The sequence below is a fragment of the Microtus ochrogaster genome, unplaced genomic scaffold (genome assembly GCF_000317375.1).
Source record: "Microtus ochrogaster isolate Prairie Vole_2 unplaced genomic scaffold, MicOch1.0 UNK13, whole genome shotgun sequence".
Classification (NCBI taxonomy): domain Eukaryota; kingdom Metazoa; phylum Chordata; class Mammalia; order Rodentia; family Cricetidae; genus Microtus; species Microtus ochrogaster.
The window spans coordinates 4817662-4841083 of record NW_004949111.1 but is presented as its reverse complement, the minus strand read 5'-3'; the positions used below and the strand labels follow the sequence as shown (position 1 = coordinate 4841083).

The 23422-nt window shown below is 31.7% G+C and overlaps 1 protein-coding gene across 1 annotated transcript in view; it reads right to left on the bottom strand.

The window, feature by feature from the left end:
• The window catches only part of Rps6ka6 (ribosomal protein S6 kinase A6), a 148385-nt gene that overhangs the window by 15327 nt on the left and 109636 nt on the right, over window positions 1-23422 (bottom strand). The window contains exons 10-21 of the mRNA XM_013353608.2: window positions 19734-19840; window positions 19137-19174; window positions 13881-14023; window positions 9536-9606; window positions 9238-9326; window positions 8449-8507; window positions 5823-5925; window positions 5096-5226; window positions 4543-4665; window positions 3770-3859; window positions 2526-2684; window positions 151-312 (exon numbers count right to left, since the gene is read on the bottom strand). Coding sequence (XP_013209062.2) covers window positions 151-312; window positions 2526-2684; window positions 3770-3859; window positions 4543-4665; window positions 5096-5226; window positions 5823-5925; window positions 8449-8507; window positions 9238-9326; window positions 9536-9606; window positions 13881-14023; window positions 19137-19174; window positions 19734-19840 — 1275 coding nt within the window. The remainder of the gene's footprint in view (window positions 1-150; window positions 313-2525; window positions 2685-3769; window positions 3860-4542; window positions 4666-5095; window positions 5227-5822; window positions 5926-8448; window positions 8508-9237; window positions 9327-9535; window positions 9607-13880; window positions 14024-19136; window positions 19175-19733; window positions 19841-23422) is intronic.

Here is a 23422-nt window from a genome sequence, read left to right as displayed (position 1 = left end):
TTATAAATTATTATAATTCAAATTTTAAAAGAGCTTTATAGTTATAAAAAATGACATCTGCTTTTTCCTGTGTTCACCAACATACTTGCCATCATATAGACTTAATTTAAGCAAGACAATGAACAGGAAACAGTAAAACCTAAAGAATACCTCAGGTGCTACAAAGTTTGCAGTGTAGCACGGAGTTAACAGAAGTCCATTTTCTCCTCGAAGCTGTTTTGCAAACCCAAAATCGCAGATCTTAATTGAATCTGCATTGGCTGATTCATCCATGTACAAAATATTACTGGGCTTAAGATCACGATGAACAACCTTGAATATAAAAGAAAACAGCATTATAATTGTATAACTAAATTTTTGTTAAAACATTTAATATGTTTATAGAAAAAAATTTTCCCATTTTATTCCCAACCTATGGCATCAAAAATAACAAGAAAAGTATTCTGTGAGGTAGACATTACACTATCTGCCAGTATTTCTATCTTCAATTGGTTCTACTTTTAGATATAATAGCCTAAAGTTTCACCCAGTGCCCCACATCCACTTCGACTATTAACTCTTGATATAGTACACAAGTTAATAGCCTTCAGACTCAACAGAATTTAGAAAAGTAAAGAAACAGTGTTGATTGAGTAACACATTTGGTTGAAGGATGAACCAGAGTTGTGCGTAGGTTCCCATATCTGTGGTTATTACACTAAGAACTAAGAGCAGTCTCTATTATACACCTTCATTTGGAAAAAAATAAATACTTCTGTTTGAGAAGAGCAGAAAAGAGACAGCAGAAGAACATAAAAATGAAGTTGAGACAACTATATAGCAGAGAACCAGCACTGACACATAAAATTAAGATTTTATATGAAAGCAAAGGATATGAAGACATCAAAGCTAGTACACAAAACAAGCGATTTCAATTCAAACTCAGCCAACATTATACTTAAAACAAAATAATAACCACTGGAGGAGAGTAACAAAATATAAATATTTTCATAACTTTATATCACCATAGGATGCAATTACAAACCATCTGATTTACATAAACAAGACAAGTAGAACATAGCCACAAGAAAAAAAAATAATCTAGGTCTGATTCTCAGAAGAACCAAGTTAGAATCTGTAGAATTAAGTGGTTATAAAGATTCTCAACAAAATAAAACATACTTACAATGTATGAAATTCTCAAGAAAAAAATGCAAACTCAGTAGAAAAAATGAAGAAGGCTCAAATAATTGACAAAAGTTTAAATTCTGAATGTGATGATTTTTTTCTTCTACAATTCATTCAATCTAGTTTTAGGATTCATACACATTGTATCATATGGAGATATAAAGTTATGAAGATATTTATATTCTGTTACTATTCTCCAGTGGTTATTATTTTGTTTTAAGTATAATTTTTGGCTGAGTTTAAACTGAAAATCTCTTGTTTGGTCTACTAGGTCTGATAAGTTCATATCCTTCATTTAGCAATGTACAACAAGGTATGCTTTTTAGTGACAAGGGCAAAATCTCACTTAGTGTTTAAATCTTAAAAGCCCTTTGCTTACAATATCTATCATATATAAATATTCAAAATATCTGCTATTTAAGTGTTCTATAAACAAGATTTATAAAAAAATAAACAGCAGATGTTTATCATATTATATTTTTAAAATTCTGGTTTGTCATGCCTTACAAAAATTTTTGTTATCCTTTAAAATTCTTGCAAAGAAATTGGACGGATTAAATCATACTAAAATTATTGTATTCCTTTAGTGCTGCACAATTTATTTCCAACTATTGAAGTCTTCTTAGGTCACATATAAAATTTTTTATTATTTATAAGTGGGGCTACATACAATTTCTACTATATCAATTCTGAAAAGCAGTTTGCATTTTAATTTCATTTTTTATTTTAACACATCTAACTTACATATATATGAAATGACAAAAAGAAATATACAAGTCTTCTCCAAAAGATTTAACATATTGATAGTTCAATGTTTAGAATAAAAGCTTATTGTCATATTTAGGGCATTTGGTCAGAGTCAACAGAGAGTCGTTTTGGTGCTAGAATATAATAGTTATAGACTAATTCCAAATACTTTATATGCCTGTAAATATTTTTCTTGTTAGCTTTTAGAAGTCTAGGTTTGATAGAACTCATTATTTAGTTAAGGATGGCCTCAAATTTTAATTATTTTTTTGCCTCAGCCATCCATGTGCTGAACTTACAGTGGCGAGCCACTAAAACCCACTTGGATATTTCTTTGATGACTCACACTTTAAAGTTTGATTAGGCTTGATAATACACACGCATGCACACACACACACACACACACACACACACACCTCTAACCTTGTCCTATAAATTATCAAGCCCTGTGTATGTGTGTGTGTGTGTGTGTGTAGATAGACAGACATATATCAAACCACTTTCTATAAGCTTCACTGTAACACTGAATTTTATAGTATATTGTGTATAAAAATATACAAGAAATACAATATAGGTCCCAGAATTGAAGGAAGAATTCAACTATAACTTACTCCTTGACAATGAAGATATTCAACTGTCTTTGTTATTACATACAGCACATCACTAGCTTCCTGTTCTGAGAAACACTTTTTTTTGAGAATACGATCCAGTAGTTCTCCTCCTTTCATCAAATCCGTAACAAGGTAAACATATCTTCCATCATCAAAGACCTAAAAAAGAATGTGTTTTAAGGTTTTATTATTTGTAATCATTAATCCAAATTTTTAAAGTTATATTTACTTTGTTTTGTCAGTACAACTCTAGAATCAAAGCACATACAGCATTTTTTGCTTGTTGATATAGTAAGGTTGTATTGAAGAATAAAGTGGAAAAATCATCTCCTGTGTAGTTCTGGAAGATCATATCAAATATGAAGTTTTTGAAGTTGAAGGTTAGAGATTTCAACAAAACACATAAACAAGAGTAGAAATCCATGCTTCTCAAATACATGTACATGCTATTTTAATTATATTACAAATACTTCTTCAAAAGTAATCATCTTTGTGATAGTAGACATAGCACTTATTAGTTCTTTGACTAGTATGGCTAGAAACAATGTTGAATTCAAATAGTGCATTAAAAGAAATAGATAAGAAATAAAAATTTCTACTTCGTATGTTTATATATATTTGATATATAAAATACTGATGAGTATATATATTTAAGATATATTTCTACTTAATATGTTTATATATTTGCATACACATACATTTAAACATACATGCACATACAAACTACTATTTAAATATGATAAATAAAACTATTATCATATCTAAAACAAACTGATCAAAATGATGTTTAATAGTTTAGTATATTCACAAAAATGAGTCTAAATTATAATATAAAAGTCATTATTCAGAGATACATCAATATGTGTGTTACAGGTTTTTTTTTAAAAACTGCAGACTAATGTTATTTCATTCAAGAAAAGATCCATAATTTTACAGACAATTACTCTATAATCAAGAAAGTAAGTTTTCCAGAATAAATTTCCTTTACATTTATAGGGATGAGAAAAGTATTTCTAGTTGCAACATTACTGAGTTAACTATTCAGAATATAAATGGATTATTAGGATATTCTTTTGCCAACAATCATAGTTCTTTACTAAAATCTTTAAAAAGAGAATACATGTTTAGAATCGCTGGAGAATAAAAGCAGTAATTTGAAATTTGGCATTTAAAGAATCACAGCTATAAAGTTCTAGTTCATAACTTTCTTAACTTAGTTGAAACTTAGATTTTAAAATACTTACATCCTTTAAAGTGATAATGTTGGGATGTTGTCCATAACGCATAAGAATGTCAATTTCTTCGGAGGGATCTCGTTTATTTTTATCAATGATCTAAGAAACAGACCACAGAAAATCTTAAAAACAGTTAAATGATTTTCTTTATCATGCAGAAAGAAATATTTTTCTATCTATCCAGCCAGCCAGCCAGCCATCCATCCATCCACCCACCCACTCCTCAATCTTATCTATCTGTCTGTCTACCTAGAATTTTATTGTTATTGTTTTGAGATGGATTGTGCTATGTGGCCTAAGGTGTGCTAGAACTCATTATATAGCCCAGTCTGGCCTTGAACGTATGACAATTCCTGTACTCCCAACTGCCACATGCCAACCTTCAATTGGGTTCTGTTATTCAAAAATACTTAGGAAATCAAGAACATCATTCTCTAATTGTTTCAGCATTTAAAAATTCCATAGAATAGAAATGTAATATAAAAACTGAGCTAGATCAATTATACCGCCTTTAACTAAGACACTAATAAATAATACTATGTACGTTCTACAGTTGCTCAATCTTAACATAGTATGCTACAGATTAGTCAGAAAACAAAAAGCAAGTAAATAATGCCATTTCTCCAAAATGAAACTTTTCAAAGAAATTAAAAATGAAAATATTAAATCACAAACTTTTTCTCATCATCTGATTTTCCTTCAATGGACCAGTAATACTGTATGAGCTAATCTGTAATACAAACTATGTAAATCAAACAATAAATTAGGCTCAGAAACAATACCTTTACTGCAAATTCCATGTTGGAACCTGAATGTATGCATCGCTTGCAAACAGAGTAAGAACCAACACCAATATCCTCTTTCAATTCATAGACTTCACTAAATTGAGCAGCATTTCCATTCATCTGTTTTGTTAAAACAAATTAAATACTAATGAAAATGAATTGCACATTTTCTTAATTTTTGTCCCAAACAATCTCAACATATCTTAAAAGTTAAAAAAATTCTAGAAATTTTACCAATATTAAAAATTGTATATATAAATTCTGAAGCCACTCTATATTGTATGCTTTCTAAAATCCCAAGCAATGTAATGAATTGACTAGTTTAAAAATCACTCCAACATTTTCTTGCCAAAACAGACATATAAAAATATTAAAGGTAATTACTATCTGTACTTTCCTCAAACATACAGAAACACTTTTAACTGAATTACATTGAGAAAATGAAGTCATTAACTATGATCTTTCAATAACTATTAAACATCCATTATTAAGAAATGAAAAAAAATACTTATCCTGAAACTGAACATAGTGATGATGGTAAAGAATTTACCTGGACGACTGGTAATACATTTGCACTTGTAACAGGAGTGATTTTATATTCTTCTGCAATAGAAGTTGCAACAAAGCTGAATCCTTTGAAGAGCTGATGAGCATTTGCACTGGCTGGCAAACCAGGAGAATCTAACATTTAAACAGTTATATTTTACTAAAATTATATAGAACTTTATGATTACAGTATCAGCAAATTTATTTTTCAAAAAAAAAGGAAAGGAAACATTAAATATCACAGTCTAACACACAAGAAATATGACTCATACTTTCTCTCTACTTGTTTTAGACTGACATATTTTATATGGTCAATAATTTTTATTAATGGCTTCATCCTTACTACCAAAAACCACATAGTAGGGATTCAATATTTCTTGAATGAGCACACGAAACAGATGTCACTAAAAGTAAATTAGATCATATTCTAAACTGATCCAGTGCACATCTCATGTTTTACTTCATACCATAGCTATAAAATTATTAGCCTGGGAAGCTAAGAAGGAATTTACAAAGAGAAAAAAACAGAAAAAATTCTCCATTTTACCCTTCTTCACATTTCACTGATAAATATTTCCCAATTACAGATTGTAGCAATATTGTATATAAAATCTACATTTACACAAACACCAAACTAGTTTTGCACGAAGATGTTTTTCTTTTACTGAAACAGTTAATTTATGTAATAATTACTAGAACAAAAGCCTTTGCTATAAATAAGTATGTATTACCTTTAGGTGTTTTGGCAGTAAATTCAGGATCAAAACAAAAAGTATCATCTGGTTTTCCAGAAGCAGGTCGGAAAGGAGGCTGAACTTCTCTTTTATATAGTTTCTAGAGGCAATGCAGTAATAAAAAAAAACATTTAACATTTTAAAATATCATTAACACATGTTGGGCATTACTAATACAACATCTAAAATTCAAATACTCTAATATTCACAACATTTTGAATGTTGATAGCATAAGTGGACAAGTTATAGCTAAAACAGACACACTAAAAATATGGTTATGAAATTATCTTTGAGTTGTATGAATAAGATATAGTAAAAACAAGATAATTTCATAGGTTTTATTTTCAAATTTATTCACTTCCTTTTATATATATGCACACAGCTCACCAAAGCCAGCTGGACTGGGACTGATGGAGCATCTGATCAAACCAGACTCTCTGAATGTGTCGGACAAGGAGGGCTGACTGAGAAGCCAAGGACAATGGCACTGGGTTTTGATCCTACTGCTTGTACTGGCTTTGTGGGAACCTAGTCTGTTTGGATGTTCACCTTCCTAGACCTGGATGGAGTGGGGAGGACCTTGGACTTCTCACAGGGCAGGGAACCCTGACTGCTCTTTGGACTGGAGAGGGAAGGGGAAGGGGATGGGGATATGAGGATGGGGGAGGGGGAAGGAAATGGGAGGAGGTGGACATTTTTAAGTAAAAATATATATTAAAAAAAACAAATGCACCACACACAACACAGACACACACACACACACACACACACACACACACAATAAATTCCAAAACCTAAAAAAAATCTTAAACATTTTAGGATATGTAAGCTATACTCAAGAGAAAACATGTTATTGACAATCAGAAGACTTGAAATATTTACACAGGTTTCAGATAACTGTTAACCGCATTCTACAATTAAGATGTAATGTCCAAAATCTAATGAAGCCAGAGAACACAAATGATATTATAGTGATGTCACATTTTGCACTATAAACAATGATGTTCACTTCTGGATACCAAAATAAATTCTCCCAAGAGCTATGACCATACAAAGCATATCACAATGTAAAAATTTTGAGATAACTAACAAAATCAGTAGTCAGATTATTTTCATGATTATTTCATCTAAAATAGTTTGTTTCCATATAAGATTAAATACATTCTTCTTAATATTCTAAGTTGCTAAACTGTGTATGTTTTAAAAACACACATGGGTAAACAGGATTGCAGCTGAATAAGATGCTCTGACAATCTGTGTCCATAAACAACACCAAGTGGAACCATTCACTTACTAAACCAGCTTCAACTGAGACAAGGAAATTAAGCTAGTGATCATAACGTCTTGTTTTAGTATTACAAAACAAAGACGCATTCAAGGAGAAAGGGCGGAAAGAAAACTACATGCTGTTTACAACAAATCCACTTCACCATTATAGAGTGAAAGTCAAGTGATGGAGTAAAACAGTCCAGATCAACTGAATTTAAACCAAAGTGTCAATGATTGTAGAGCAGACAAAATAGAGCTGAGGTCATAAGTACTCAAAGCAAACAAGGTCTTTATGAGAAAGAGGTCAGGTCAGCAAAAGAAACTGATATATTTAAATGTATATGGTACCAAATATTAAACAAATGTATGAATAATAATGATCTAAAGAGAGACCAATGTTCACCTGGAACAAAAACCAGGAAGTTTATCACTTCAATCAACCAATAAAAACACAACCATGTTAAAATGTTCCCTATACCAAATGGACTAAACATATCTACCAAAAATTCCACCCAATAGCCTCTCATAAATCCACTGAACATAGTCCAGATAGACCATATAACAGGTCATAAAATAATTCTTAATGAATTTGGAAGCACGTAAATCACATCAAGTATCCTTTCATAATAGCACATTGAAACTGGAACCAATAGCAAAATGAATATTGGAAACTTTGTAAATACAAAGTTTTCAACCATCTTACACTTGAACAAATAATGGAATGAAGGGGAAAAAACAAGAATTTGGAAAATTTGAAACTAATGACAGAGACAAGTAACAAAAATAATACCTATAATTCCTATACTGAAAAATCAAAGAATTACTATATTTCAAGGAACTAGAAGAGTGAATTTTTCTAAGACAAGACTATCAGTCTGGGCATATAAATTAAAATATGAATAATTTAGCATAATTCCTCAATGTTTTTCTTTCATATCATCCACAAGCATAAGTATCTATAGTACAGTTTTTTTCTTGATTTAGCTTGTTCTAATGCAGAACAATGAACAATGTGAAATTAAAGAATATCTGTGTTTATTATTATTAATTATATTAGGATCTGTCATAGCCTCACTCATTTTTACCTATCTCATCCTCTCCTCATCTAGAGTGGAAGTGTAAATATTGATCGTATTACAACAGTTACAACAAATGATAAACAGAAATTACTATACCAGGACCTCTACCACTTCAAGGTATTGCCATGCTACATGATAACTATAAACAAAAATATCAGACTTAATATAAAATACATGGGTTATGCGTATCTGCCAAATCTCTATATTACTAGATTCAAAAGAATCTTACTCATTTTAATATAAATTATTTAATAACAAACTTATATTCAACTTACATTCCAGTCAATAGATGCAAAAAAAGCATGTCTTTTGACTTCTTCAACTCCTTCTGATCCTATAATATGGAAATAATTTTAATGCCATAATCTTTTAATCTTGCTACTTAGCTTCTATATTATTAGACAAAACCATGACTGTATATTTTTCCTAGGATGCTTAGAGTAAAGTATCTATGATTTCTTGTCTGGTATTGTATTAACTTGTTCTTTATCTACTATTAATAAGAAAGAAAACTGATGCATATAGTGAATTGTATAAGTCAACAATGAAATCCTAGGTACTAAAACGCCTCCTAACAAATACAATTTCTGTTTAATATAATATTAAACTAAGTAATTGCCCTTCACAATTCATGTCTCATAGTCATACGCTATGTTAAAGTCTACAAAGGTGAAAACAGCACTGTACTTTTTAACACAAGGACATAGATAATAGGATCACATTAGGATGTAGGAAAAGGCAATATAACTTTGAAGTATACTAGGAGAGGCAAAGTAGTCATCAACAAACATTTAAAAGGATTATCAATACAAAGTAAACTGAATTTTTTCGAAAGGCAGCTCATATGATGTACATGATTTCTGTTAACTAGACTATTTCATGTCTATTAATTTTGCTGATTAATCATAAGCAAAATTTTTATTTGATATAAACTACTAAAAGTCCACAATTCAAATGTAAATATACAGTAATCATAAATGAACTTAAACTAAAACATAAAGATACAGTTTCTTGGCTATTATATGTAGTACATTGTTATAAAGGTTAAAGAAGATTAATAATACCCAATCTATTTGCTGGATTCCTTTTGAATAACATCCTTAAAAGACTTTGTGCTTCAGCACTAAGAAATTGAGGCATTCCAAGTTTTGCTCTGAAAAACATTGCAGAAAATTTCACTTAAATCTAGACATAGTAGTAAGTCAATAAATCTCAAAGTGAATTTTAAAAATTTTAATGAGTCCCCAATATGTTAGAATGAGAGAAAAAGACAAAAATAGTTTAAGTCTGTTGAAAACCACATTAAGATTTTAATAATAGAGGCAAGAATAGTTCCATAAATAAAATAGTGTTTCTACTTACTTCAGTATCATATTCATGGTCTCATTTCTGTCTTTACCTTGAAACGGCAAAGTGCCAGTAAGCATTTCAAACTAGAAAATAAAATAATCACAATTTATTACAACTTAGAATATATAATTACATTTGTTTTTAAAACCAAGACTTATAGTAAATGACTATTAAATCATGCAAATTTCAGTTGACTCAAAACACAATCAGAAATGGAGTAATATCCAGAACCTGGAAACAACCTAGATGCCCCTCAACTGATAAAGAAAATGTGGCACATTTACACATTAGAGTACTACTCAGTACTACTCATGCAAAATCTTGAATTTTGCATGCAAATGGATAGAATTAGAAAACACTATCCTGAATGGGCTAACCCAGACCCAAAAATATGAATATAGTATATACTCACTCATTAGTGGGTACTAGCTATAAACAAAGGATATTGAGCCTATAGTTCATGATTCTAGGGAAGCTAAGTAATAAGGTAAACCCTAAGAAAAGCATATATAGATCCTCCTGGAAAGTCAAAACAGACAAGATTGCCTGACAAATTTAAGAGCACGGGGGTTGGGGAAGAAGGGAGGGTGGAAAGTAAAAGGAGGCGAGAAGGGTAGGGGTAAGGAGAACATGAGGGAATGGGATAGTTGAGAAGGAGAAAGAACAGAGATGAGAGCAAGGAAAGAGATATCTTGATTGAGGGAGCCATTATCAGGTTAGCAAGAAACCTGACTCTAGAGAAATTCCCAGGAATCCACAAGGATGACCCTGGCTAAGACCCTAAGCAATAGAGGAGACAGGGCCACATCTTGACTTGCCCTGTAGTCATACTGATGAATATCTTAAATATCACTACAGAACCTTCATCCAGCAACTGATAGAAACAGAGGCAGAGACCCACATCGGAGCACTGGACTGAGCTCCTAAAGTCCAGTTGAAGAGTGGGAGGAATGAGAATATGCACAAAGAGGTCAAGACCATGATGGGGACACCCACTTAAACCGTCTACCTGAGCTGATGGAAGCTCACCAACACCAGCCAGATTGGGAAAGAGCAAGCATAGGTCCAAACTAGTCCCTCTGAATGTGGGTGACAGTTGTATGGCTGGGACAGACTGTGGGGCCACTGGCAGTGGCACCAGGATTTATCCCTACAGCTTGTACTATTCTCTTTGTATGGATACCTTGCTCAGCCTTGATATAGTAGGAAGGGCCTTGGACCTTTCCCAAAGCAAAATCCCTTACCCTCTCTGAGGAATGGATGGGGGTCCGGTAGGGGGTATGTGGAGGGAATGGGAGGAGGGGAGGGAGTGGGAACTTGGATTGGTACATATAATGAAAAAAGTAGTTTGTTTTCTTTTTTAAAAAAATATTCAGCCGGGCGGTGGTGGCGCACGCCTTTAATCCCAGCACTTGGTAGGCAGAGGCAGGCGGATCTCTGTGAATTCGAGACCAGCCTGGTCTACAGAGCTAGTTCCAGGACAGGCTCCAAAGCCACAGAGAAACCCTGTCTCGAAAATCCAAAAAAAAAAAAAATATTCAAAGTAGGGGCAAAAAAAAATCCTAATTCTATCTGCACCAAAGGAAAAATGAAAGTCAATTTAGCAACAATCCTTCTTGTTAAAGGAAAAAAAATATTAAGCTGTTTTATTTATTTTTTTTTATTTTTAAGCTGTTTTATAAACAAAGATATAAGTTTACATAAATAACAATGATGGGAAAATAAAACTATGCGTCAAAGCATCTGGGACTTATTCATGCCAAGAAAAAAATTTAAAAATTAACCATTCTAAATTCCTTTTAATCTCAAAACAAAAAATATAGAAATTAAGAAACTGAATTCCAAAATTGGAGGTAAGATCAATGGTATTGGTATATTCCTATAATATCATTTATTTTAGAGTATGAAGCCAAAGGATTACATGTTCAATGCCTTCCTCAACTACTACACAGTTAGTTCAAGGCCATCCTGGTTACCTTTAAAGGGCCTTACCTCTAATTTTTTTAAAGGTCTTGGGACACAGGTCAGTGGTAAAGCACTTGTTGGCATATGCAAGACCTTGGGATTAAATCCAATACCCCAAAATTAAGTAGGACATAAGAGACACATACACACATACACCTGTGTGAAATAACACATTTATAAAAGAAAAAATGAAGACATTTGGACACAGAATAAAGAAAATATCTTACTATGGAGATCCAACTAAGAATTAAGATAAAATAATATGTACAATTATTTTTTAAAGTCTAAGTGCGAGAATTCTTTTTTATGGTAGAACACTTGACTAGACTGAAGAGGGTTCTAAGGTTTAATAAAATCTTTAGTACGGAAACAAAACAAACAAAAGAAAAAAAGGGAAAAAGAAAGAAAGGGAGGGAGAGAGGGAGGGAGAGAAGGAAGGAGGGATAAAGTCCTAAACTAAAGATCTTACTAGTTCATTAAAGAACTATATAAGAAGCTGGGGAAATAGTTTAGTGGGAAAAGTGTCTGCCACAAAGTTTGGATATGACAGGCATGCATCCTTAAGCTCAGTACTGTGAGAAGAGAAACAAGTGGACCTCTAGTTATACCTCTGGAGCTTGCTAGTCAGTCTAGTTAAACTGATGAGATTCAGGTCCAATAATAAAGTGAAGTTCAACTGAGGAAGATATTTTGTCAACTTCTAGTCTGTCCCCCACCACAGACACACAAACAAGCTCATGAATGTACATACAAGATTATAGAACTAATAATTATATTGCAAACTAAAATTGACTAATGGCTTTGGCATCTGTCCTCTGTTCATGTAAGCTGAACTCATAACCTTAGTTGCTTTATACATTAATCTCTCTTGTACCATGGCAACAACAAATCAGCTGCTGCAAACTCATTCTCGATCAGGCACTACTTTTCTCACCCAAAATCCATAGCAATATGATGGTAGACAGACAAAAAGGGAGAGACTGCATCTAAGAATCCTACATTCTCACAAACTGTTGGATAGCATCCCCCTTTCATTGTGATATAATTTTTTCATAAAGTTGCCAAATGATTCCTTTTTTTCTTCAGTGTCCCTTTTTACACACAGTCACAGTTAACCTGTGCTACATGTGGATGCATTATTTCCCTACCAGTTGCCAGTAGGTATTTCTACCAATATAGCTTTCTTACCAATCTACTATACTTTCACACCCCTAAATTCAGATATTTGAAAGGGACCTTTACCTTTGGATCATCTCCTCCATCTTACCTGCGTCATTTAATCAGCTACTAAGACTAGTCAAATGCTATTTGAAATGCCTTCAAAATTTCCTTTTTTGTGAACTCTAATCTTAGGGCAATTTTGAAAGATTTTATTTTCCTGTTCCTAAGGATTTTTTTCCCTAGCATCTCCAATCTACTTATATAATTCCAAGGTTAATCTTCCTAAAAATCTAACTTTCCTTCACCATCCTGACTCAAACTATAACAGTCTGCATATAGCAAAAGCATCGCGTGAAGGCTTATGGGTTTACAGCTGCACTTTCACCACTTTCACCCTTCCTGACTTCTCTAGCCAAACTGGTTTCCTGAAGACTTTCTAATACAAGCACAATAATTAGCTTTTCTTAACATGCAGCTATTAAATTTTATTTATACTTCAGCAATTAAGTTCCATCTCTTTCATCTATACTAACTTTTAAATGAAATCTTCCTCAAACTTTAGGATACTTCTGGAGAGTTTCCTTAGTTATTTGAATTGTTTCTCCAGCAGATTTTATGTGTTCTTTAATCAGGAAAAATGTTGTAATTTAATTATTTTTTATGTACTGCCTTCCCCAAATGCCTGCTTTTAACAAATTTTTAGAATATGGCAGTGTCATGTCCTCTATACATTACATGATAAATGGGAAAATGGACAATTAGACTTCAAAAGAAAATGGACATGATTCAATAGCCAACTATCACCTGTATTTAGAATTTATATAAGTACCACTCTATTAGTTACTGAGTGAGATAAAAATATAATAGGAATACATCTACCAGTAGTTATAGGACAGGTGTGAAACAATTGGACAAATAAGATGAAGGTGATAAATTCTATGATACATAATAAAATAGTATATAAATATTAGTAAGGTCCAGAATCATCTAGACCTTTTCTAAATTTCAGATACAGTTTATATAAAAAAATCTTGCCATTTACTTTTTCAATAGGAACATTAAAAGGAAAACATTAAAACCTTAGCCCTTATTGTTTACAGATCACAATGTTGCAAACATTAGTCATGAATTATCAGAAGGAAACTTTTCTGAACTGACCCAAAAGTTAAACTAAAACCCTAAAGAGCATTAAGCATATATAGAGATAACTAAGGAAAATAATACAACTTACCATAAGTACACCATATGACCACCAATCAGCACTCTGAGAATGGCCTCGTCTGTTTACTACTTCAGGAGCCATATATTCGACAGTGCCACAAAATGAGTATGCCTTCTTTTCTTGATCCACTGACTCTTTGCTAAGCCCAAAATCTGTGCATTATCACAAATAGAGGTTGAAAAAAATCAGGAAACACGAAATACCAAAAACCAAAATAATGAATTAAATATTCAAACATTTTACTTTGGCCTAAATTACTCTTCAAAAAGATAATTTGAAACAACAAAACTCAGTCAATATTAAATGTTGAAGATCTTTAAGAGCCTTTAAAGATTGCTGAGGCAAATATACTTTGTCAGGACTATAGTCTTCAGGGATAAAAAAAATAGCAAAAGTTGTCATATTATCCTAAGTATAAAGTGATGTAGTAATTTATACCTTAAAAATATTACAAAAGCACAGCATGCATGGACAAAAATGGATTTGTATTTAAAGCCTTCAGAGAACCAATTGTATCAATATAAACTTAATATTTTCTATAAAAGTAACAGAAAAATAGAAATTTAAATTTAAAAGGAGTATTATACTACCACTAAACACTTTGCAAATAGCTTATCAGCATACATAAGATATAAGATAATTATACTGAAAACTAGAAACGTTGATGAAAGAAATAAGCCATTCTAAGTACATGGAAAGATATAGTGTGTATTTATACACTGGTGATTCAATATTGTTAATTTGTTATTTCTTCTAAAGCATACTCAGAGAATCAATGAAATGTCAATAAATTTCTAATAAGCTTTCTTTGGGAGAAATCAACAACCTGAATCTAAAACATATGTGAAAGAACATGAAAACAATACCGTAAATAAGCTTTGAAAAATATAAAGAACTGAATTATCTTATACTAAGTTAAATATGTACTAGACAGATATAATAATAAACACAGTCAAATATAGAAGAAAGCTGGGCACATATATACACTTTCAATGGAATAATGTTTAAACTGATATACTGAAAGATATTTAGTTCTGCTATAATCTTGTTTCAAAATACAAATCAATTTCAATGCAATTTGTATATTAGAAAATAACTTGAGCAAAACGTGGACTTCCCTTTGGCTAACTGTATACAGAAGACTAGTAGAATACAATAAGTACAAACATCTGCCAGCTACCTCAGCTTATGTTTGTTATGAGTCACTTCTGTCTACCTAGTCCAACAGCGTTCCTTTCCAATTCAGATAATACAGTTCCCACCAGTTCTTTATTATAACTCACAACTGAAATGTTTCTTATATCTATACCTACAAGCAAACTTTAGGCCTTTCTCTAAGGGAAGGCACAATGTACACTGCAGTCATTAAGTACTCAATTATATATATGAACACGTAAAAGAGTGTTTTTACATTTACTTTCTACATTTTTTTTAATCATGTGGCTCTGAGTAAATACTGTAGTGGTGGCTCTTGTTTATCTCTTAAGTCCTGTAGGTATTTTTTTAGGCTAAGTTAAGGTTTTATTTTTAAATTTGCATAAAATATGATTTACAGTTTTGTGCACAGGTCCACAGGTTTAACATACCATATACTTTTGTAATCATTAACAAAATCAGATATAAAACAGTTCTCAGAAAACATGTCATGCTATCTCTTGTCTGTGTTTCTTCACTCCTCACAATCCCTGGGAATCACCAACCTAGGTCCCAAACTTAAAGTTTTGCTCTTCCAGTGTGTTATGTGATTTTATAGAATGAAATGATAAGGGCCACACACACCTATTATATAACAAAATTGGCTTGATTTCTGGTGAAAATGAAAAGGAATTCCATTGAAGAAGAAAAGCTATTTAAACAAACAGTGCTAAAACAAGTTTTTATGTAAGTATAAAAAACACAATATACTCATACCATGACCAAATATTAACTGAAAATGTACCACAGAATTAAATACAAAAGTTAAAACTACAAAAAGAAAATAGGGAGTAAAATCTTTCCGATTCTGTAATAGACAAAAATTTCTTGGGTATGACATCAAAAGTATAATCCATAGAAGAAGAAAGATTTAGTGCGTACAGTATCATCAAAATTAAAAAAAAATGTGCTTAAAAGGTAATTGTGGAGATATATGCAATTAGTAGCTGCTAACAGAGGGGAAGGTTTTCTCTAAAAGTGTAGCCCTCGGAAGGTTGACAACTGTCCAGTGGAAAACCACACATCCAAGAACATTTGGGCAGCAGAAATTGGCCATTTTTAACATTTTTTAAAAAGGGGAGGGCAAAAAATTTGAGTTTATAGGTATAGGTGCATGGATCTGAAAAAAGTTGGGAGAGAAGGGTGAATATGATAAAAAAACTATATCAAACTCTCAAAGAACAAATAATTTTAAAAGATACATTAATAAAATAAAAAATCTAGACAAAAAATTGCATATTGCATTATCTACTGCTTTGTCTTCGAACCGTTAAAAAAATCAAAAGTTAGCAAAAAAAATTCAGCTTTTACAAATGGTCAAAAGATCTGAACAAACATTTTTATAAAGACATAAATATATGAAAAATGACATGTTGAGACACATGCCTATTAGAATAACTAAAGTAACTATTACACATTCAATAGGTTTGGGAAATTTACAACCACTTTGGTAAAGAATCTCAAAGTTTCTCATTAAATATAAACTTACCATAGTAATAAGTAAAGATATTCTTAGCAATTTACTCAAATAAATTAGGTTCATATGAAAAACTGTTCATTAATATTTACTACAACTTTATTCATAATTACTCAAAGTATGAAACAAGTGTCCTCAAATGGAAAACACCAAGGCAACATCATAAAATATAGTTTTAAAACACTAGTAAGTAATTTTTAAGAAAACAAACCACTGAACAACTAAAAGTAGGGATGAATTTGAAATGCACTGCCCTCCGACAAATAAAGCTAGAGTTAAAAGGCTTTCTACTGTATATGCATGTTTATATTACATGGAGAAAATGAAAACTCTAAGAATAAGAAATAGGTCGGGGATAGCTAAAAGTTTAGAAAGACAATAGTGGAATTTTGAGGATCTTTAGAATTATTGTTTTAGTAGCAGTCTCCAAGAATTACAATATACATTTGTTATTCTATACATTTCTCATCACTCACTTTATATATATCACCACTGGATTGTATTTGAACACTGATATAATCAAGATAAACCATAACATCTAGCAACTAGAGTTGTATCCTAAACACCCTCGGCGCCCTACCTATTCATCCGTATCTTCTACTCCCTCCCTCTCTGGAAAACATTCATCTTGCTATCTCCAAAAGCTCTGCTTCACTAGTGTGCCATGTTGGATTCATGCTGTGTGACCTTTTTACCGTGGGTTCTTTCAATTTAGCAACAGGTGTTTGATGTTCCTCCATGCATTGTAATCACTTCATATTGAATTTCTTTTTAAAATTTTATTTTGTTTAAATTTTTAATTGACATAAAATATTTATTGACAGGTTATGGTATTAAATTGGATAGCATGTAGTAAAGCAATTATTAAATTACTGCAATTAGCGTTTTCAATTTCTCAAATTTTTTATGTATTTAGAATCTTATAAATCTTTTGTAGATATTTTGAAATGTATACTTAGTTGAATGCTATAGGAAATTAAGATTACTTTATACTGCCTAAAAAAAGGAAATTAAAATAAGGATCTATCACCATAAGGATTACAACAATGAGTTTTACTATATACACATTACTCAAAATTTCTAAAATGAAAAAAAATATAAGCCCATGTTATTCTCTTCAGTTAATTAATTCAGGCTCTCTAAGAATGATTTCTAAACCACATTTAATATTTTTAAAATTTAGAAAATCACTTGTTTAAGTTTGTGTTATGACTTTATAATTTTTAATCTTATTATACTATATCCATTCTCTTTATTTAAGACATTTATACCCAGTCAGTGGTGGCGCACGCCTATAATCTCAGTACTCGGGAGGCAGTGGCAGGTGGATCTCTTTGAGTTCCAGAACAGCCTGGTCTACAAAACCAGTTCCAGGACTAGCTGCAAAGCTACAGAGAAACCCTGTCTTGGAAAAACCAAAACCAAAACCAAACCAAAACAAAACAAAACATTTCTAGTATTACATTAAGAAAATAAAATGTAATAAGAGTCCTAGAAGTAATCAGGTGAATATATGGGAATGCATGCCTATAATTAAAGCACTTGGAAGACAAACACAGGAACACTAGAAGTTTCTGTCTCAAAACATATATATATGAAGTAGAGGCTAGAGAGATGACTCAGTGGTTAACAGCACTGGCTGTTCTTCCAGCGGACCCCTGGGTTCAATTCCCAGCATCCACATGGCAGCTCATAACTGTCTGTAACTCCAGGAATTCCAACATCCTTTCAGACACACATGCAGGCAAACCATCAATGTACATAAAATTAAAAATTAAAAAAGATATATTTGAAGTATTTAGAGGTATATAATCTCATGTTGACATGTTTAGTTCAGGCTATAAAATAACAGCTTGATTATTTTTACATTGATACATTATATTCCATAATTTAGAGCCACTTTAACTATTATCAATTTAAATTTCTTTATATAAAATACATCTTCATTTTCTTAGTTATAGCTTTCCAAAACTTAAATACAGAATTTACTATGTACTGAAAACATATGTAACTTCTTGAGCTTAACTCACTCAATATAATGTCTTGTCATTTACCTAAATTATTGGGAAATCAATGTTTCCATCCTTTAATTGCTCAGTAGCCCATCACATGGAAATAACACATAGCTTGTTTATTCACTAACCGTTTCAAGACAGTAAGGTCACTTCCAGTCTTGAGGTATTGTAAACGGGTGTGCTGAGAGATGCAAATATTGAATGGTCCCACAAAACTGGGTTATATAATTCATAGAGATATAGAATAGAAAACTGACTCCAAGGTTAGAGAAAGGTAGAAGGAGTTTATTACTATTTTTTCAGATGTGATAACTACTCAGCTAATTCTTCCAGTGTAAACTAAAACCAAAATCTACTATTTTTGCCTGAAATAATCTTAATTAGTACTGTGCCTCTATTGTAGAATTTTAAATGTACTCAGGGTACACTAAAACTATGTAACCTTTAAATGAATCTTAATACACTCAAAACATAAAATGCAACTCAAATGAACATCAAAAAAGATTAGAAAAACATGTACTAGAATGATGAAAAATAATTAAATAATAGGCTTATTAGTATGTAAGAAAATTTATATACCTGTTAACTTGATATGTCCTATTTCATCAAGCAAGATGCTGTAAATAAAAATTCATATTAAATATGGTGGAAATATATGAAGGTCATAAATATAAAATTGGTCACTATTTTCACATTCAGCATTTTGAAATGAAACACATAAATGTCATAAATATAAAATTAGTCACTTTTTGATATATTGTGAAATTTTCAATTAGTATTTTAAAAACAAAAGTGTATTATGAAGATTATTTTGTACAAGTTAATTTTATGTAACTATATCAACCATCAAAAATTCATAATTCAAAAAAGCTTAATGAAATACCAAAATATATTTGCATTCAAAAATGTAAATAAATATGAATAAAGGGTGGAGAGACAGGAAGGCTTAGTAGATAAAGGCAATTGCCACCAAGATTGACAAACTGATATCCGGCACCCACATTGTAGAAGGAGAGTAAAGAAATCCCCCAGGTTGTTCTCTTACCTCCACACACACGCCACAGCATACATATGAATGCAATCACACATACAAACACATATATTAAGTCAATGTAATAAAAAAACCTTAAAAAGCAATATAGATAACATGGATACAAATGGATAATATAATTTTACTTCTCTGGTTTCAGGTCTCTATACACAATTCCTAATTGATGCAGATGATCCAAAGCCAGGGCCAATTCGGCAAGGTAGAATTTCACATCTTCCTCTGTAAAAAGAACCTAAAATAAAATAATAATTCATCATTTGATCTTTCTTCTTATATTATGTACTTTTTAATTTACTTCTTTAACACCAGTAGACAGAAAAATCTAGGCAAATAATAAGAAAATAAGTGTAGTTAAATATTACTTGATTGGCACAGTCATTAAGTAAACCAGAGATGTTTTTCAGAGACTTGATGTTAGTGTCTTTAAAATTCTTCTCTTTAAAAAAATTAGCAATTTAAGTATAATTCTTTCAGAAACACATGCTGTTTACACATCATCTTACATTAAATGTTCTTCAAAAAATTTAGGCTTTTTATGAGTCGCATAAAATCAATATTAATTTTGGTAAACTGAATTGGCATAGTGGCTGTGCTCACTCATAGTAATTAAATTATTAGGGATATTTTGTTTTAACACTCATATTTCCATTTTTATAATTTCTCTTTTGCCACCTATTATTACGTCTCAGTAATTTCACATGTAGCTCCACTAATTCTAAGCTTCTAAATTTATCACCGTAAGTTGTTAAATTAATAATCCTTCCAGGCTCACATCTGATCTAAAAGGATCCATCCACCTGTAAGCAACGTTTATGAATTTAATGACAGTTGATTTTTCAACCTTTGTGTGTTTATCTTGGAGAATAAAGATGTTAAGACAAATTGAAAAGCATATGAAACTTGAAGTCAGAATTAGAGGTTTAAAATCAGATTATGTCATTTAATACTCTGAACCTGACTTTTTAATTTTTCAAAAAATAAAAATATCTACTACATTTAACTAAAAACACTGTTATAAGAATCAGACTCATTTAAATGTACCTAAATATGAAACTATATGGTTTTATTAGTACTGGCATATGAGAGTTGAGTATGTAATCTATACACACATTGGTAACTACTCAACCACTACACCACTACATATAATTTTAGAGCTATCAAGGATTTTCAGATCAGGCAAAATACTGTTTTCTAGTAATATGATATTTTCATTCAAGAAATCTGGCATATTTGGAAGGATCAAGTTTGAATAAAATACCACATGGCTAAAATCAACTTTCCCATTTAGATTATAGTTACTGTATTTCACAATGCAGATTCAGGCTAATAGTAAAACAAGAAAATGAAGAGTTAATATTAGTCATTGTCTAAGTTTCAGGAACATTTCTTTGAATGTTCCAATGGTGAAGTGTGTGAACATCATTTAAAACTTTTTATTGAGTATTAAGTACTTGTTACTCATTTAACTTCTGTGGTCGAACAATCAAATGTTCACTGAAACCTAATACATGACAAATCTCTAAATATCGTTCATAATTTCAAGGAAGAAAGACTGTCTTGGCTAGTTATACTTTATATCAAATACATAATCTTATCTTAATGTTGTCTTGGTAGAAAGACTCATGACAGAAATAATAAACTTGCTAAAAGGCAATTATGCACCAGATGCAATTAATTATGTGCCAGCACTACATATTCTTTCTGTTATCACAGTCTTCCAATATAATGTACTATTATCAACATCTTACAGAAGTGAACAATGAGACTCAGAGTGACTAAGTAACTTGCCCAAAGTAACTACTAAGCAGGAAGCATAAAATCTGAATTCAAATACTAGAACCTAAAAGTGACTTTTTACCCAGAAGCCACTTCTATCTCCCTTATAGTGTGTATTTTCCCCTATGTTTCAGTTCACAACCAATAATGCTTTCATATTTGTTTATTATCATACTCATAAAACTCCCTTCAAAAGTGAAAGTCCTCTTAGACTCCAGTACAAGGAAAAGCATTTTTAACCCGTGGTTTGTTAATTTGTGTATGAGACTGTGCATGTTAAGATACTTGAATCCTTACTACATGTATTAGCTATCTCCTTTACTCCCACTTAGTATTTATTATATCATAAGCATACTCCCATACATTTCAAACTTTTAAATAAGTTATTAAATAAATGCATATTAATCATGTCAATTCACCATGATTTACCTAAATGTTCTCATCCTTATCAATGAGACTACTTCCAAAATTCACACCTATGAATATCATAACATGTTATATTATAAATATATTTTCTTAAAATGCATACTTCTTTGTATTTCACCAGAATGGTTTGTTAAGTAATAAAACAGTAAATACTAGAAATATAGTCTGGATTCATGACTTATACAAGAACATTACTTTCCAATAAGGTTACAATAGTTTCCATGCCCATCAGCAATTTTTTGAATATATTAGTCTTACTACACCTATAACAGAACCAAATTATCTTTTAATGAAATTTTTAATTTAATATACAAAAGAGTATTAAATTGATTTGATTTAAATTTACTCATAGACCAAACAGTTTTTCATGTCCTGTTTTCACACTACAAGAAATTTATTGTCTATTTTCCATTATTAGCCCACTATTTTGTTCAGTTGGTATAAGGCCTTCAAGTATGAAAACGTCATGTCTTACAAATGTTTTTAAAATAAGTGTTGCTTTTGATTAATAGTTCCTAATTTTATATAGCCAAATGTATTTTATGTTTGGTTTCCTCTTTGTTATTTTAAAGCTTACCATATGTCCATTCATTGTTTAACTAAATACTTGCATTTTCTTTTAGGATACAGTGATTAATTTTAAGATATAGTTAAATCATAAAATTTATTTAGTGTGCAATCCAGGTGGTGTTTTACTTTAGTTTTGAAATATCTAAACAAATTCTCATATACTGTTTTTGTTGAATAATCAACCTTTTTATCATAATATATGACTCATTCTTTACTCATTAATTGTATGTTAAATTATCTATTGTAAGATTCATGTGTTACATAATATGTTCCTGATCCTGAGTTAAAACTATCATATCTACAGATATGGTGGAGCACATCTGTAATCCTAGCACTTACAAGGGTGCAGTATGAAAGAGTCTGTGTTCAAGGCCAGTTGGCTCTCTCAGCTAGACTCTCTCAAAAGTCAAAGGAAAGCCGGGCGGTGGTGGCGCATTCCTTTAATCCCAGCACTCCAGACACGATTCAGCTCCGACCCAGGATGGACTTAGGCTAGAATCTTCCCGGTAAGTGCACTTTGGGGTGCTACACACATGATTGGAAATGGGCTAGTCCAGGTGCGAGAATTAGCCTAGAAGAGGCTAGATAGAAATGGGCCAAGCAGTGTTTAAAAGAATACAGTGTCCATGTAATTATTTCGAGGCATAAGCTAGCAGGGGGCCGGGGTGCAGGGGACACAGCCCCGCCGCTCATATTACAACAGAATGGCAGAGGCAGGCGGATCTCTGTGAGTTTGAGACCAGCCTGGTCTACAGAGCTAGTTCCAGAACAGGCTCTAAAGCCACAGAGAAACCCTGTCTCAAATAACAAAACAAAACAAAAAAAAAAAAAAACAACAAAAAAAAGTCAAATGAGCAGGAAGAAAATTTTAAGAAAGTTATATCAAGCAGAAGGAGGGAGAACATGAACAACGAAGTCGGGACCACGAGGGGTGCACCCACCCATTGAGACAGTGGAGCTGATCTTTTGGGAGCTCACCAAGGCCAGCTGGACTGTGACGGAAAAAGCATGGGATATATCTGGTCTCTCTGAACATGGCAAA